This window comes from Ixodes scapularis, unplaced genomic scaffold, assembly GCF_016920785.2.
Source record: "Ixodes scapularis isolate PalLabHiFi unplaced genomic scaffold, ASM1692078v2 PGA_scaffold8__174_contigs__length_109621045, whole genome shotgun sequence".
NCBI lineage: Eukaryota > Metazoa > Arthropoda > Arachnida > Ixodida > Ixodidae > Ixodes > Ixodes scapularis.
The window spans coordinates 27345689-27364535 of NW_024609883.1; the positions used below are offsets into that span (position 1 = coordinate 27345689).

The 18847-nt window shown below is 47.8% G+C and overlaps 1 protein-coding gene across 1 annotated transcript in view; it reads left to right on the forward strand.

The window, feature by feature from the left end:
• Positions 1–445: 445 nt before the first annotated feature.
• The window catches only part of LOC8051814, a 136275-nt gene continuing 117873 nt past the window's right edge, over positions 446–18847 (forward strand). The window contains exon 1 of the mRNA XM_029969350.4: positions 446–727. Coding sequence (XP_029825210.2) covers positions 612–727 — 116 coding nt within the window. The 5' untranslated portion in view covers positions 446–611. The remainder of the gene's footprint in view (positions 728–18847) is intronic.

Sequence of the window (18847 nt, forward strand, 5' to 3'; positions counted from 1 at the left end):
TCACTTATATAGTAGTTGAAATATGACGTATCATTGTAGGCAAACTATGCGTAATCCGGCGTCGTATTTGCGTTTGGTTCCTATGTAACTTTGGCTCAACGAAAATGTTACCCGATTGTTTCCTAAGAATAATACATCCATTCAAAGACATCACACCACTCATCGGTAGGAAGAATCATCTCAATCGTTTGCGCGTGTAGACGCGTGGAAGAGCGCTTATTACTTGCCATGAAGCTTTTCACAGATGTTGACGAACTTCCTGCCCAGAAAAGCGTCAAAGCTATTTAAACCTACCGCCACTCAAAGGGCGCCAGTTTGCCCCGCCATCTAGTGGAGGGACGGCCAGCTGCGTGCACGATCGGCGACACGCGAGTAAACGTCGCTAGCGACATTAGCGATGCGACCAAGTCCTGCGGCTCCCGCGGCCAACACCCCTGGCGCCGCCAGCGCCTCTAGCGCCGCCGGCGTCGCTTCGGCGCATGCGCGGTGCGCGTCGTGGGCTCCCCGACGGGGCTCGAAGTTGCCGTGCGAGCCTACGGCGCAGTGAGTCCTCTTGAGTGTCGGTGCGTGGCGCGTCCCGGATTAGCGCAGCAAGCGTCGGCGATGATCGGATGACGCCTCGCCTGGAGCCGGCCAAGGGACGGCAGCCAGCCGGCGTCATGGCGCACGACGAGCCGCATCACGAGCCCGTCAGGGCCGCCAGCCGCAACAGCACCAACCTCAAGCGGTGCGTCTCTGGGTCAAGGCCCGCTCTCCATCCTCCCGGGCCCGAGCCCACCCCGCAGGCGGGCTTCCCCGCGCGGGAGACAACATGGCGCCGCCGGCCGGTCGATGCGCGCCGCGGTTCGGACCCCGGCCGCGTGCGCGGTGTCAGTGAACCCGGACCCACTGGGCCGCCGGCGGAGAGAGCGGCTAAAATTGGGACTCGGCCGCGCAAGGCCCCGACCACGGACTCGGGCCGTCTCGCGCCGTCCGGCGGCCGAGGGACCCGACCAGGGCGCGCGACCGTGCCCGGTCCTGGCGGCGTTGCGGCGGCCGGGCATCCGCTCTGACCTGGATCCTCGGCGGCCCCGAAACGCGGTCGCCGGCTCCCGTGAAGAAAGTGCTTTCCCCCGACGAGCCTGCGGCTACCGCGGCAGCGCTCCCCTCCGAGCGCCGCCGTGGCGCGCTGCCCGGAAAACAGCTGCGACCGACCGCGCTCGCAGAGTCGAGCCGCGCCAGCCGGCCTAAGCTCGCGGCGGGTTGCGTTTGCGGCCCTGCACTGGGCTTCGGTTTAAGCTACAGAACGGCCGCAGTGTTTAGTTAACGGACGCACTATGCCCCCACGTTGGGCGCCAAATGTGGTGGGTTCCTTTGAGGTGCGAGTGTAGCGGAATTTACGAGAGCGAGCTTCGGGCTTTGGGCGTCTCTGACGAGCAGTCGCGGTCGCGCATTGCGATACATCGTTCGGGACAACATGCGCGAGCATACACTCGTATATAGCTGCAAAGGCAAACAAACCGTGGCGATTTGGTCTCGCGGAAGAAGTGGGACGTTCGCCTCCGCGCAGCGCCCTCCGCTTGGTCGGCGACGAGGCGGTCTGAGGCGCCCGTGGTCCTTCGCCCGACCGCCCTTCCTCCGAGTGTGTCCTGGAAGCCCCTCGGGCCTTCGCAACTGCCGGGCGCTTCCATGCCTCGTACGGGAAAGGCTATGAAACGACGCGGTGAACGCTGCGCCTTCTCGTGTCTTATTTGCGTTTTAGGTTTTCATGCGAGGAATACAGTGGTCGGTATTTAGGGGTTCGTCAAAGCCGTTTCCCCTTGTCCCGCCTGAATCGAGAAAGCAAGGTTCCGGGCGCTCCCGCAACGTCATTTTAATAATAATATTAATAATATAAAAAAAAAAAAAAACAATAGTAACTGCTAATAAAAGAAAAAGATCCGGAGTCGTTTGCTTTATGAGTTCTGTGCATCATTTACTTTTTACAGCAGCAGCAGGAAGGCAATCGAGCGTACAACATTTTCAATAATAGCAAGAAAAAAAAAAAAAAAAAAAAAGCACCGCTGACTCTTAGCATCACATATCGCCTAAACACTGGTGGCTGATCTCTTTGCGGTAAGAGCTGACTACACCAGTCGGCCGTGACAACATTATACACGACCGACCGGAATTGCGTCGTTGATAACTAGCCTAGAAGAATGCCGCGAGACGAAGAAACGTTTAGCAGTTGAGTAAGTTTATTGTGAAACGTTTCAGCCTCCATAAGGAATGGAGTCTGTGTTCACTCTCGAACTGCAAAGCAACAGCGGGTGCTGATCGGTGAAGCGAAGTCCAAGGTGATACTTGAAAATGAAGCGAAAATCGGTTCATAAATGTCTGCCTGCCTCAGCCTTTGTTTGTGCAAAAAATATGTGAAGCCAGGCGCGGTCGTCGGCACTGCACATGTCGCAGTTCGTCATACGTCGTACAAACGCTCTGCGCACATGGCTGCAGAAGTACCTGCGCATCTTCGAAGCACGTCTCACGTTGCTTCGAACAGCTTCATACGCTTCGAACATATATCTGCAGGAGATCACCAGTGTGACCGTCATACAAGAAAGAAAAATGTCTCACGGTGTGTCCGCAGCAGGGTGTCGGACCGAAAACCAAAACGAAACACTTTTTTCTTTTTTTTACCGAACCGGAACTAAACCGTAAACCAAATCGAGCATTTAATATAGAACCCGATTCGGAAGGCAGCCCTAAGCCCATGTTGCGGTGACCGGTTCATTGGAAAACGGTTCGGCGTAATAAAATATGAGCCGCGCCTTCTTTCGGATGACGCGGTTTTGACCTAAAAAGGCCGACGACCAGACACGAGGTTCTGCAAGGCAGAAGATCCTCCTCACCATGGGAGAGGGGGAAACACGCAACGGTGGGCAGGGTAGAAGGGGGCAGCGCCGAGTCACGTGACAAGCTGCGAGCTATGGATTGGCGCGGGTCGCTCGTGGCGTCCATCGTGGAGCATCGTAAGATGTAACGGATTATATCTAAGTCGAGAAACTAAGATGTACTCTGCGTGTCTCTGTGTGTTTCATGCGTGCGTGTGTATGTTCGTGCAATTGTGGAAACTATATATGTATCGGGCGTCCAAATTAAAGCACCGTACGAGGAGGGTGCGAACCCGAAGGTTTTATTCTACATCAGCCGTCCGGTTCGCCATAGCCGGTTGAGTCACTCGAGCAGTCGCAGCACGCTCATCGGGCCAGAGCTCTTCGTCGTCGTCCGGCTCACTGGTGGAGCCCGTGGGGTAGTCCGGCTACACAGCACAAATGCACAAACCTGGATATTTTGAGATTTTTCTTCTTTTTTTTTGTTTTTGTTTGCTGTATTTGCACTGTATTTGGTCGTGACGGGATATCGGGAAGCTAGCAACTCGAAACCGAAACTGAGGCCAAAGTTCCCCAAGATGCTTTGCACGGCACTACCTAGCTAGGATCGCTTCGATTTAGCGAGAGTGACGTGAACGCACATGACCTGCATGAAGATATTTTAACCTGCAGATTGTTGATATCACACTGAACTGACCAGAAAGTGTCAAGACCCGCAAAACTCCACTTTATTGTCCAATGGGGAGACGAGGGCCTTTTCTCCAATCTTCGCATCGCCATTCAGATACTGTTAATTATAGCAGATTCCATCGCTGGCTGTGAGATATCGTTCGGCAAGTTGAAATTATTACTTTCGTATTTGCGATCTTCCATAGATCAGGGCATGACTTTCTGATCTTGTCCTGTCGAGTGTAGAAGGAGAAGAAGCTGAGCAAACGGGGGGGAGGGGGGTGAGGAGGAGAGGAGGAAGAGGAGAGAGGAGGAGGAGGAGGCGGGCGTGATGGCGTTATAGACCAATTCACTTCAGCGAAAGCAAGAATAGTTACGTCGTAGTTTTCATGCAAAGCCAAGATGTATTACTTTATGTTTTTTTATATTTCTTTCGTAAAATATCGAAGGTGGCAGTTAAAATGTTAGAAACCCAAACATTCCTTTTGTGCTGATGCTTTTTCTATGCGGGGGGCAAGTTCGTCCACTTTTTTTGCAGCGGTTATGGTGACGTCAGAACTCCGGGCTCTGATTGGCTCTGATAGAGGGATAGTGGGTAGACCCCAATGGCAGCTGCCTCGAGGTCTACCCACTATCCTTCCATCAGAGCCAATCAGAGCTAGGCGTTCTGACGTCACATGGACCCCTGCTCTAGAAGCAGACGAGCTTGCACAACCGTAACTGTCTCTTCGCAATTCATCAAACTGTTCACGTGCCCACTTTGTTTTTATTTTTTGTGTGCGTCAAAGTTATTTAGAACTGTAGTTTTTGAATGTCAACGTTTTACAGAGAAGCTGTTTATGGCCAGGGTTTCGTGGAGTTTTCGTGTGCGTGACCAAACACTCTATAGGCTCGCACCGCCGCACACGCACGCCTTCCCGGTATGAAAGATTCGAAGTGAATAACCAGAATAAAGCGGTGACGAACGCGCGTACAAGATGCCATTTGTTTTAGGATTTTGCTTTAGAACAGTTATTCTTGCATGCTGCAGACGCCGGCGCGTGCCGCGCGTGAAACACCATTCCCTGCATTCTCCTTGATGCTTGGGTAATTTAGCGATGGGTCTATTCAGTAAAGTATAGTTATCAAAAGGCACCATTTTTAATATCGGTAGACTCTCACGTATATCATAAAGGTTTCTCAAAGATTTGCCGCTGCGCCACTCACGTCGGCCATGTATACGCTGGCACCGCCCTCTCTTTGTCGTCGTTCCAAGCGCTTGCGTGCCTAGTTTCCTTTCCTTCCGCTCTCCCGGGGTGACGGTCCCGTCGCGCGTGTCTAGTCTCCTCCGGCTCCTCGGGGCGGGTCTGTGTCGTCTGGTAAAGAGCTTCGCTGGTCATCTACCTTCACAGAGTGGAACGGCTCGTGATTTGTTTTCCCCCAAACCATGGGCGCCAAGCGAGGATTAGCAGATGGTTTTACGGCAGCTTACCCTGTTTCGTATATTCCTTCCGTGTGTGTTCAGTACGATGGAGCAGCAGAGTGAATGTACCGAGACACAGCGAGCCCACTTTCGTGGACACGCGGGAATTTTTCATGAAGTCATCCTCATCATCATCGATGACAGGGAAAAAGCTACTTGTCACGGGCAGCATCATCCCTAAGGTACTCCACTGACTCGGCGTTTCTTGCTAGTGCCGGCCAGCATCTATGCGCGAAGGCCCGAGACTAGTGGCACGCGAGTGCCGCGCCGCCATTTGCTTCTAATGGCCGCACGGGCCTCGTGCACTGGTGCATTTGACGCCACTCGTAAAAGGAACAGATCAAGGGGCCCGACCGAAACGCGAGCATGCGTGCTGGGGCCCGCCGCCATGCACGTGCGTTTGAGTTCGTCGACGCGTTCTCGCCGGCGCGCACCGTCGGCGGTCTTTCGGATCTTCCTCCGACCTCGTTCGTGCTCCGCCGTTCTTCGCCCCCATTCGCGCAGGCTTTCGCTACTTGACCAGCGTTGCCCGACAACGTTTGGCCCGCCGACCTTAGGGTTAGACTGTAACGCCTAGTCGTGCTAGTTCAAGACGAGGTGGTTCGTCGGAGGAGGACTGAAGCTTTTATCGACTCGTTTGCATTAACGAACGAGACAATTAAAATATCGTACGTTTGCCTTTATAGTGATCGTAGATTGGTTCTTTAAAATTTAAAGCGAACTACTTGTTGCGGAGGCATGGCAGGGACCCGAAATGTGTCAGGTTCAAAGAGTCGTTTTTTGAAACACTGAATGTCCCGGTGTGCGCGAGTTCACGATCCCGCCTGCTCGCCCCTCCGCTCGTCGTTGTCAAGTTCACTGTACAAAGTACCTTTTTCCCTAGGAATTGAATTTTATGCGTGGAAGTTAGGCAAACCTGTTCGGGAAGGCGCACTGGGTCGAACGTTGACGGGCGGTTTGAAGGCTCGTGGAACCAACGAGACCTCGAGTTTCGACTTGGAACCGGAAGTTGGATAGAAGTCGGCGTCATCCCTCCGTTCTCATGACGACGGACCACGAACGCTGCCAGGAGTCTGCCGATCTTCCCGGCACCCACGATTCCGCCCTGGGCACAGCACGCAGAAACTCAGCCTCGAAGCGGAGCCTAACCCTGCCCGGAATGCCAGATGTATAGGAGGCTACATGGCGATGCATCGCGCTATCGACGGACCCATGTATCCGAGCGCCGTATGCAGGAACTCGACGCGGCGGCAGACGCCGTTTTCTTCGCGTTACCGTGTACGCTGGCACGGTGTCCCGCAGCGTTTCACAACGAGCGGGTCGCGGTACGAGGCGACGCCGAGACGGCCAAGAAGGGTGCGCGTCTACCGCTCGGAATCCCCTGGCGACGACGTCACGAGAGGGCTTCGTCGTCTGCGGTATACAACGTATCCGCGTAGCCAGGCGCGTGAGGGCTGAGAGCAGCTGAAGCCGGCGGGACAGTTAACGCGGACAGCCCGTTCGGGACACGGGCCCCCCAAGAACGGCTGAGGAAACCGCTTCCGCTGCATGCACGCGACACGCGACCGCCCGTGTCGCTGCTCGTCGACGAGGAAAGTCCGCTCGGGCCATTCTTTCCTTCGGAGTCTGCGCACCGAAACGAAAAAAAAAAAAAAAACGCGTTCCAGGTTCCACGAACATTCGGGACCTCTACCGAACCTGGAAAAAGTCGTTTCGGGCTCTCTTTTCTACGGTCCGATCTCCCACTCGCGACGTAGCCGTGCCCATGCCCCGCACACGTGCACGCGCTACTTTACGCGGGATCGCTCCTGGAGCAGCCGTCGCCGGCTCTATTCAAAGGACTGTTTCGTCTTTCGACGTCGTTCGAGAACCTCGTACACTGTACAAATAGAACCGCGTGAAAAACACAACAGGAAATGTCTGGCAACTCTCTCGCCACAACCCGTTTTATTCCGTTTTTCTGTAAAAATAATAATATTTCCTCCCGTTCCCCCGTTGTAAAATGACCGACTTTCTATATTTATCTTTGCGGAGAAACGGTTTCAGTTGTTGACAACATGCAACAGACTGGTTTTTTCTGTCGATGAGAATGAGCTTCTGTGCTAAGACTTTCTAAAAATACGGTTCGACTTCGGGCGTGCGCTGAGTGCGTCTAGGTCGGGGCTACCAGACCGACAGGAACTGCGGCCTCCTGTTGAAATGAGTCCGGGCGCAAGCGTGCGTAGATGATGAAGCGGCAAGAGCAGATGTGCCGTGCCCGGCGGTCTAGGAACCCCTGCCATACTGAGGCCCGCATTTCCCGAGTAAAAATAGCACGCTACGTAAAACTATCCTCTCTTCATTCGCAGTGGGTACCGAGTTAGTTATGTACAAACCATGCGTTTTCTTCCCAGGCCTTGAGTCACGTCCTCGTTTAGTTCGGTAGAACTGTCTGCAGTTTGCTACCCGCGAAGTTTCTCTCGTCGAAGTCTTCCTTGAAATCGCGACAGCTGGGCAAACGCTTCCATCTTTGCCACGGAAGGCGAAATGGGGCATAACTCACCAGAAGAAATGTTCCACGATGAACCTTCAACTCCCGCTTTGTTTCCTGCGTTTGCTTATCCGACTTTCGCTGATAAATTTGTTTACTAGGTTTATTCACCGTAAAACTATTTTTTTACTAAGGATAATATTTAGTCCTGCACTTTCTTTTCTTACACTAAGTATGACGTTTTATGCCTCGATTTTAAGGAAAACTGTGTGCGTGTGTGTGTTTTAATTCAGCGGAGCCGCTGCTATTTTATAGGACATTTTCCGCGTATATATTACGTACATATTTGCAGTGTTTCTCATATCATCGCCATCTCTTCTATCGGGTATTTCCGCTGGCAAGCTCACCGCTGCTCCTGTTATCCGTGGAATCCTGGCGACCTTGTTCCGCTGTGACGAGGCACCGCGATCGTCTCTAGTCCGATTTTGGGATTCGAAACGGAAGAGACCCGCGCGGGGTTCCGTGTACTTTCTAATTGTGTCGTTGTTTTGGGTTTGTCCGCGTATCCACTGGCTGCGTGTACGCCGCCGGACTGCTGTCGGCTATACGCAACTTGGTTACCGATAGATTTTCACAAAATGAAGGACGTCTCGGTCGTTCCCTGTGGGGCGCGTCCATTTGGCGCCCCACACTGCCGTGGACACGAGCGGCGTGCGCGGTTCAGGATGGATATCGTTCCAATGGTCGCCTTCTGCATTCCGCCATTTTTGTCTACCGCAGTGTGGAGCGCGTCGTGAGCATGCGCAGTAGAGCTGCCGAATATCAGACGTCGTGCACGCGTCCACAGTAAAGTCCCTTGATACTTAATTTTTACAAGTAACGACAACCAATACAAATGACAAAGCACATTCCGCAGGAACAAAGTGGCGGCATTCAGTTCAGACCTCTGCTGTGCTCCGCCATTCGCTTCCTAAAACTTTCACCGTCACGCAGTCGGCGCTTCAAAGAATGTCGCTACTTGGAGGAAGCTCTTATCTGGAAACTTGAGTGCACAGCCCAGGCAGACTCGGCATTTTTCACCCCGGGGCGATTAGCCATGCTGTAGCTGCTGAAAGCGAATCGTGGAGTTATCTCGTGACACAGCAACTGCAATGTAGCGCATTCAAAAGTCGACAACATTGTACTTGTCTCATCTCAGTATGTATTTTTTTTTATTTGAGTACTATTTGAACTAGTTTCTCGCTTTTGTTCTCTGTTTTTCTTTTCGGGGTTTTTTTGTTTTTTTTTGTTGGTGCACCAAAGAGAAGACTCTCGGGTTGTTTGGGGGCATTGGATAGTAAAGATCATCATCATCATCGTCATCGTCATCATTATCATCATAATAATAATAATAATATGACACTGCCGGGCTCTGGGAGGGACGCCCCCGATTTGGCTAAACCCCTCGTAGTTTGAGACACTCATAATGGAACAGCGCGAATATTTAGAAGGACAGAAGAAGGAACCGGACAGGACGAGCGCTGGGGGGGGGGGGGGGGGGGGGGGGGGGGGGGGGACGACTAATTACTGAAAGGTGTATTATCAGGAAACCACGAAGAAAACATACAACAACGCGACCCTCTAATCACGATGGAAATGCGCATGCGCCTCACAAAATTGGGTACTATCTGTTACACAATGTTATGTGCGTCGTCCCCGATCTAAAATTTCGACCAGCCCCCTAAAATTCGCGCTGGGCCATTATGAATACATACCAACTGGCCCAGCTATTGGCGACGTGCGCGACCGAAAGCGTCGCTGTAGTCGGCCTTTCACGATTGGCCCAAAAGCTGACTATGACGTCGGAAAGGGTATACCATCGACGGAAATAAGAAGAATGAAGGAACTTTAATTTCGACGGTGTTGGCAGTGTTCCTTTGTGAGCGCAATGATTTCAGGCTTCCACCATGCTATTTACAAACACCATCGAACTTGTTGTTCGCAAGGTAATGACGTCACAAGGGGGAACCATAGGAGGGCGCCACCAAAACATCTCGCCGCTAATCCTGTTTGAGACACTTTCCACTTTCGGAGGCATCACGAAGCGGAGAAGCATCTTATTCGTTCGATATTCGGGCTGCCATAGGTTTCCATTGTGCAGACAAAGGCCGTGATCCAAATCGTACTCCAGTAGATGCTAGTTAGTCGTTTGTGTTTCACTGGGACCGACTATATTATGTCGACAGCTGCCGTGTTATTATGATGTGTTTTTTGTTTTTTTCTGGGGGGTTTACATATTCGGGGTTTTTCGGTTTCAATTTTCTATGCGCTACAAAATATTGGCGTGTATTGGGGCTCCTGCTGAAAAGACCAGACTTAATTACTGTCATTCAGTTTGGGCTTCGACCACATAAGAAAATCGCAAAAAATACATATACCACAAAAAAGAGCTATGAGAATGTTTGAAAATATGCCATATTACCATCGCACAAATCCCTATTTATAAAATACAACGTATTGTCGATGGAAAAGATGTATCATGTCCACATCAGCGAGGAATACTAACAAGAAATGACATTTGCCGAATTTAAGAAGACGCGTTATTTAACACGCGAAACGATGAGCCTTAAAAAAATTTGCAACTTTCAGCGATGGTGACTAGTGCTCGCTAGCTCCTGGATAATGGGCTTCAAAATGAAGATATTTGCTTACAGCTTCCTAACGTGTGACAATGAGATAAGGCTCTCATATCGCTCGAATTTCACGAAATTAGAATTACGCGTCACAGATCAAACCTCGTTCAGGTGCTCTTCGACGATCATCCAGATGACAGGGGCCATGAAAGTTGCGCTTGCAGAAAAAAGAACATACGTCTTAGATCAAGACAAACTACCAATGTTATTATATAATCTATATGACAAAAATATTCTACCAGATCAGAGCGTTCAAGTTAGTAATAGTTCAAAACACTATAGAAATAACAGCTACGAAAAACGAGGACCACGAAAGGAACACTTGCGACAGCACAACACTGGCAACTGAACATCATTACGTGAGAAGGAATACCAAACGTGACCATCAGGTTCCTTTCAGGTACACAACAGAACTCCCTCACTCATCGCCCCCTCAAGGGGGGGATTCCTGGACGCTATATACTTGTCGGAGAGAGCCACCGGCGGCTCGCCGACACGTCTTGTTCCTAGGCAGGAAATAAAGAATGCCTCGATGATTTCCCTTATCAAAAGCCGGCCGACACAAGCACTCTCCACAGTGCAAAGGTCTCTCCCCGCCCGATCGTCACAAGTCTAGGAATTTCCCTTTGACGATAAGGGCAACGTGCAGGGCGTTTCGTTGCGTGCACGCCAGGTAATCTGATGATGACGTGTTATAAGCTGTCTTTTTCAAGCAATGAAGTTCAGTTTCGACTATTGTCCCTTCGCAAGCGTTTCTTCGTGGTCCCCGTTTAGACGTCGTCTTTTCAGAAGGGGTGCAGGTACGGAAACGTATGCAACGACATAGACCTCGCTGTAGACCCTTCTGCTAAGTGCCCCCAGGGCGACGCCATTTCGTTCCATCGGGGCGTTTCAACGAATTAAGGGCCGGTTGCACCAACGTCGCTTAGCGCAAAGCGGAGCTTAGCCGGGAACTTAAGCTTAGTTTCGGTTTCGTTCGGTTGCACCAAACTCGCTTATCGCTAAACCTAGCACTAAACTACGCTTAACTTAAGCGCCCAACATTGGGCGCTTTGCTTCTGGTTGTTTCTTAATCCTGGATTAAAAACATGGCGGCTGGTTTGTCGCGGTCGACGCGGTGGACGAAATTGGTTGTGCAAAGTGTTTTAGGCTACATCAGCGTGAAGGTCTCGACAAAATGACTTTCGATTGTGACAAGGATGCGAAATATTGTCGCGTGAAGTGTTTATCGACCCCTGTTTTCAAGTTGGCTCTCCACTTTCAGGGCGTGTTAGCCCTAACCGAGAAACGTACGGAGCTGTGGGGCTCACGTCTGTATTCCCGTTGGTTCTTCTGTCAACGAGCTTATTCGTATGTACTTACTAATTTTCGCATAGCTGTAACGTATTGTTATTTACCACCTTGTTTATTTACACTTGCAGCGCGTATCCTTCAATCTGATCAGCGCGTTGAATAGTGCATGATCTCGGCGATCAGCTGATTGTCGACACCTCTGCCGTTTGCATTAGATTGCGGCGCTTTTAAGTAATAAAACAGCGAAAATTCAATTTCTTTCGTTTTCTGAGTTTTGAGACAATCTTCAGTCAATTTTCCTTATCTCGCGAGTAGAATCTTGGCTTCAGAAAACTGTATCGTTCCATAACTGTAACTTTTTTGGTGATCGCATTTTTTTTATATACTTTGCTTTATATCTTTCATTCGTTTCCCGAGAACGAGACACTGTTGTTTCCGAGTTGTGCTCTGTGATGGTGTTTTCCCTTTACTTTTGTCGTTTGTTGTCATTGTGACGATGGTTGAGACTATATACCGGAACACGTTTTCAATAAAATGCAGTTGAAAGTTGCGCCTTGTTGTGTCCTCCGTAACTTTTTTGGTGATCGCGATTTTTTAGGAATATCTTGCTTTATATCTTTCATTCGTGGCGACTACAAATCGTAACGACTACTATGTTAGATTCGTTAATTGCTGTATCGGGGCAGGCTGGGGCAGGTGATGCTAAGAGACGACCGTTCTTATCGCCGCGATGTGATGTACTAGTGGGAGTTTTTTTTTTTTTTTTTTTTTCTGTACTCGACAGTGTGAAACTGAAGTACGTTTGAGGCTGCAGCGGATGTTCAACGACGGTACAGTGCAGTTCTGTCACCTTGCTGATAGCAACGAGTACCGTCGATGCAAGGTCTCGTGACCTGACCTCTCGACGACTTCTATTCGACGATTTCCGGGCATTTTCGCAGCTGCCGTGGCGAGTTCGTCACTGTTTTGAACTTCATCGGTCTCAGGCTTGACCTAGTTTTAGTGGTCATCTTACCTGCCTACTTATATCCATGATGTTTTGTCTTCAGCGATGTAGTGAGTAGAGTGTCCTTCTCGCGTTCGGTGAGTTTTGGGGCCCCCGATGGCTCCTTCGCCTCAAAATGTGAGCACGAAAACTACTACCACTGTCAAAATATCCTGTTATCAACCGATATTAAACACACAATCACAGATGTAAAGAGCATTCGTGTTTATTTGAAGCTTTGACTTCTGTTATTGAAAGTTAAACGAAAAAATGATTGAATTTGGAGACCTTTAATTTGTTACTCACCGAAGAAATACAGCGAAAAGCAGACGCCGACGACGACGGCAGTTTTTTTTTTTTTTTGTTTACATCACGTGATTCCTCTCCGCCAATCGTATTCGTCGCTCTGAGCGTTCCCTAGTTTGCTCTGTTTGTCCCTAGATTCCCTACACAAATCCAGCGTTTAGCTAGGGGCGCGTCTGTAAAGCCGGCTTAACCTTGGTGCAACCGGAATTTAAACCCGTGCTTACCTAAGCTCGGTTTAGGGCGCTAAGCCGGCTTAGGAAAGCGCCGCTTTGGGTTAAGATAAGCGACGTTGGTGCAACCGGCCCTAAGTGGGGTAAACGAGGAAGAGGGCACGCGCCCGATCCCGATAGCAGACGACAAGCCGGTTCTTCTCCGTGTCTTTCGTGGGCAGTACCGAACATCTAACGCTCGCTCGCTCCTGCCGCTGTGAAGTGGTTCGCGTCTTTAGAACCCTTATGGCTGCATGCTCCAGGAACAGTCTGCTTTGTGATGTTGTCTTATTTCAGTAAACAATCAGCTAGCGTACCTTTCTTCGGTTGCTTCGATAGCAATGGCGTTCACCGGCAGTGCGTGGTACCCTCAACCGCTGCGTCTGTTTCGTCGGCAGAAAATAAAGATCCTCTCTGTACAGTTCTGAGACCGAAAAAACCTCGCTTGTTTTTTTTTTTGTTTTTTTGTGAAACGCCTTGCAAACGTAAGATGTTTGCTTGTGTTCCAAACCCAGGGCGTTTTCCCTTTCGTGCTTCCAGCCATATGTGATTGAATTTTGTTAGCCAAGGAAGCGCCGTCACGTCGAGGTTAGCTGCTTTTATTTATTTTTTTATGATTTACAATACTTTTTTTGCACAAACTCCGTAGTCGCCGCACCCGCGTCTTTGTGTTTTCGGGGATGCATTGAAGTCAATTGCGCACTCGTTATAGTCACTTCCCAAGTATGACGTACGCGTAAACATCGCAAAAACTTATTTTGGCTCTAAATTCCGTGATAATGTAAGCCTAATAATATGATAATAGTAATATAATAATAGACTTTACTCGGACAAATGTCGAGAAGGAGGCAGCAAAGGGCGATTTGTTTCACCCGACGAGTCTCCATACCGCTGTACAGTCCAGCAGCAGAACATCTACAGTGAAAACATAGCGAACAATCATTGCTTCATTAGACATCGAAACAGTGGATGAGGTCTGGCAAACACAAGCGAAAAATGCAAACAATGTGCATCAGAAAGAAAAAAAAAAAACAACGTAAATTTATGGTGTACCAAAAGGTAGCTTTTAGAGCATGGTTTTAAAGGCATATATTGCATTTCAGTTAGTAATAGCTGTGTGATTTGATTATGTATCCTAAGTTTGCCGTACGTTTCTTTTGTGCGTATTCCTGACGGGAGGTAAAGGTGTATGCCGGAATGCGTATGTTGATGCACTCTTGATGTAGTTTTTTATGCACAAACTGAGGCTATAGTTTTATCTCGTGGAACACGTAAATTGCATATTTTTTAAGGACTAATTGTTCTAGGGTAAGAATTGGGAGTACTTAGTAAAATCCGGGCCGGTGTGTTCCTGATATGAGGCGTTAGCAATTGATCGCACTGCTCTTTTCTGTAGGATAAATAGTTGGGATAAGCAGGTCTTTGAGCACGTACCCCACACCAAACTACAATAGCGTGAACGAGAGTGCAGATGAGTGAAGTACAACTGTCGTTTTAACCGACCTGGAAGAGTATATTCGAGCTTATTTATAGTTCCTATTCACCGGGAAATGTTTGGCTGGATCTGATCAATATGATAGGACCAATTTAGGTTTTCATGAGAATACACTCCTAAAAACTTGTAGGTCATTACGTAACCAATTTTATTCTGATAAAATCGTAGGTCTAGCTCTCGATTTATGTTTTTATTTTTAGCTTTAAATATCATATCCTCAGTTTTCTCAGTGCTTAGTTCTGATTCATTACATGCCAATCACGTACTTAATTCCATCAACCAATGGTTTGGTAGTTTTTTACTATTCTATGTTCACATCAGAAAGAAAAAAGTGGGGGATTTGTGTCGTCAGCGTATAGTACAATATCGGGTGTGTGGGGTATGTTAACAAAATAATTAATATACATTGGGCACAAAATTTGTCTAAGGATTGAACCCTGGGGTACTTTGTAATGCCTATTACCGTTTGTTTTATTTTTCATCATCAATATAAGTATACTGGACACGGTCTGCTAAGTAATTTTGAATGAGGTGCAGGGCTAGTCCTCTTATACCAGAATTATGCAACTTCTTCGGGACTATCTTATGTTTGATTGAATAAAATGCTTCTTTGAAACTTATAAAATATCCCTAATGTGTAAAGCCTGCTCTCACTATTAGTTAAAATACTATCCTTAATATTAAGTAAAGCTTCCTCTGTAGATTTTCCTTTTTGAACAGCAGGTTGTTGTTTAACATTATATTACTTTTGATAAAGGGGTTCGCAAACCTGGAGGTTATTACCATTTCTTTCACTTTTGAGAATATTGCCAATAGAAACATGGGTCTGTAGTTTTCTTTTTTTTAAATTATTAATGAGTCCTCCTTCGTGTATCGCTGATACTCGGGCGATCTTTAGTCAAGCAGGAAATATCCCTGCGCTTAATATGTTATCACTGATTCCTGAGAAGAAAAAAATTATCACGGCGATTGCTTTCAGATGTTTGATTTTAAATTCATCATCACCACATGCACCGCTGTTTATTAATGAGCTTATGACGTTAAAAATTTCGGTTTCCGTACTTGGTGATAAAAATATAGACCCTGGTAAAGTACCTGTAAGAGCAAAATTGAAAGCTTTCTTTTTGCATTGAGGACATTGTACGAGCGCCAGAATGCAAAAATAATTGTCATTAAATAAATTCGCAAGACCTGAATGATCATTATCAGCTATTCTAAGAACGCTGGCAATGGTAGTGCATGGTGCACAAAAAGTTATTTTAGTCTCTTCGATAGCTTCATCGGATCATGTCGAATTGTAACAAATTTAGTTTTGCAATAGTTCTTTATACTATTTTATGTCCGAGTTGAGCTTGTTCCTAATCTGCTTGTATTTGGCCAGCATATAGATGTCTTCTGTTTTTATAAACGTGTCATAAAGTTTATATCGGTCATTTATTCGTTCCAGAATTTTCGCGACTTCTCATGCCTTCTGGCTTTTCTAAATAGGAACGGTTCTTCATAGGCTCACTTTACATTCTCTAGCAGCTTATCGTAGGATTCACTGGTGTCTTGCTCGTTGTATGTATCATTCCAGTTTAATGTCGGCACAAGCGAAACAATGCGTTCAATACTGTAGTCGTTTATGTCTCGATTAGGGTTACCGATATTTCTTTTCTTGTAGCTAATGTTTGCACATGGAACACAGTAGTACAGAGGTAAGTGATCACTTAAATCAACTGTCAGTACACCAGATGCCATTTTATCACTCAATACAATGGCTACGCAAAAATCAATTAAAGTTATTGTTTCAAATGTGACACGAGTAGGACAATCGATAACATTTTCATAAACATGTGATTGCACTAGATCGAAAAATTCCAGCAACCACGGGCCACACAACATACGATTAATATCACCAACAAGTATCATAAGAAGTTTACTTTCAGGAGCAAACTAAAATTTTTCCCCCCAAGAAATCAAGGAAAACATTACAGTGACCCAGAGGGCTGTACTTTACAAGAAGACACTCCACATTTGCATAAACACCAGTATATTCAGAGATAACGCTGCAGAACAGGTTATGTTTATAGGAAAGGGACACTCCACCACCATGGTTGTAACCATTAAATTGAGGAATGTCTGAATCACTAGTGAGCCACTTTTCAGTGAACGCTACAATATCGGAGCGAAGTTCTAGGTCATCAAAAAACTCTTCTATTGCGTCACGTCCGTTTGTAATGCTTCTCGTGTTTAAGTGAAAAAGACATACCCTTTATTATCACTGCGTGCAATGTTTTGTCTAACAATATTTCGGAATAAACTTACGTTATAATATTCGTCTTCTGTACTAAAAACTTTGCATTAATAATGAAAAAAAAGAAAGAGGTCAGCCTGTAGTTTGCGTTTTGTTTTCCGTATCAGTTGTGGGTCATCTTCGCGTTCGATCTTGATAAGACGGTCACCGGCGGCTTTCCTCGCGAACATCTTTCCTTCTTTGTGCCATGCAAATTAATAGCCCTTTTCAGCTGTTCTGGTTCTTATCCTGCCAGAATATATATATATATATATATATATATATATATTACCTATGAGGTTTTCATAGATGCGTACCGTAAATTTCGTTTCCTTGAGCTGCGCATTTTTTTTTTTTTTTTTGCAGCTATTTGTTTTGGGTGGCACGGGGCGCAAATCTTACGAAGATGACTGGCTTTTTGTCACGCTTCGGGGGGGGGGGGGGGGGGGGGGGGAAGGGAAGGGGGAAGGGGAGGGAGGGAGGGAGGGAGAGGGGGGGGGGAGGGAAGGAGGGAAGGGGGTCTACGCGCTGCCTCGAGATCTTGCTCGGTCAGGTTTGGTAGGTGAAGTTGTTCGGAGAGCGAATTTAGTTGATCAAGTTAGTTTTCATTCGCACTTTGCGCCAGCCCGTGTACTTCAATGTTCTCGCTCTAGTTCGTTTACCTCACGTCTGAGCTGCTGTTCACTCCTGCGACAGGTTTCGTCAGCTCGCTTATTTCTTTATTCTGCCGTTGAACTTGAATAAGTAGCTTTTCGTACTGGTGAGACATAACCTCGAGAGTGTGTGTTCGGTTCCATCAACGGTTGTTTCCATTTCCATCGGCGCATCGACTTTTGTGTGTAGTGTCATTAGAGCAGAGCGTTTGTTTATTTCCGCGTGCGCGTTTCTATCTTTTTCGTCACTTGCTTCGGAATTGTTATCTAGTGGATGGCTTCTTGCTTTTGCTTTCTTACTGTCTAAGCATGTCCAGGTTCCTTTTGAAGCTGCACTCTTCTTTTTGAACGCACTTTGAGGCACTCCAGAGCATGCCCCTAAGTGGAAGCTGAAGTCGCATTGAGTACAACACAGAAGCGGGCTACTTTTTGGGAGCGGTTCATCACAGGCTATACACGTGCCGCCACCATCAGATGTCATTGCATCCAAGCACAATACCAATCTAAGTGGTAGCAGTAGCAGCAGCAGCAGCAATGGCGGTAAGAAACTTGACGTTATATGAAAAAGAAAAAAAAAAAAGACCAATGCACCAACCTGTAATCGTAAATACGACGTGTTAGGGCTACAAGGTGCTGCCGCTGCCGCTGCTAGACTGCTTGTGGTGCACCGTTTCGCAGACAGTCGTTGTATCCCCGTTGACGTGGTGATGTCACTCTGCCTTCTTGTCGCCCACTAATGGCGGCAGGGGTGATGGCTCGCGATAGTTGACGGTGGCCAAAAACAGTGGTGCAGCACAGCTGTCAGCTGTAGCCGTAAATGCGATGTGTCTGGGCGAGAAGGGACTGCCGCTGCTGAAATGTTTTTATATCCGAGGCTAGTGGGTAATAAAATATGTGCGGAATCGTTGTTCGTTGAAAAACAAAATCGCGCAGTTGTTTAATGGGAACTGAGGAGCGTGATGGCTTTACGGTTAGTGACGCTAAATGAATAAAACACATTTCGGGACGGAGGACCGTCCCAAAATGTGCGTTTTATTATTTCAGCGTCTGTTGCTTTAAACTTGGTGAGCACGTTTTCTTTCTTTTTTTTTTTTTAATCCAGACTTCCCACACATAGTTGTTAAAGGCATAATAAGTCAGTACGAACATTATCTTGCATAAAGTTGCTGCAAACGGTTTTCACTTTTCGCCGGGGATGACAGACCGATCACACTGTTTGCAAGGTTGCATTCACTTTTTCTTTTTTGTGTGTGTGTGTGTGTGCCGCAGGTGACAACAGGATTCTACCCTGTTAGTATTTTTATCGGGCGTAACATTCTACGTTACCTTGCGCATCTAAATCCGCTCATTCGCGCCTAATATTCCGAAAGGAGGCGATGTTCCACCGTGTTGCACGCCAACCGGATGTTTGGTCTACGGGGCAGAAGACGCGCCGGATTTAGAGGAGAGTGAGGATTTCATTCTCCACTCTTTTCAGAGGACTGGTCTATTTTGTTCGTGCCTGCAGTT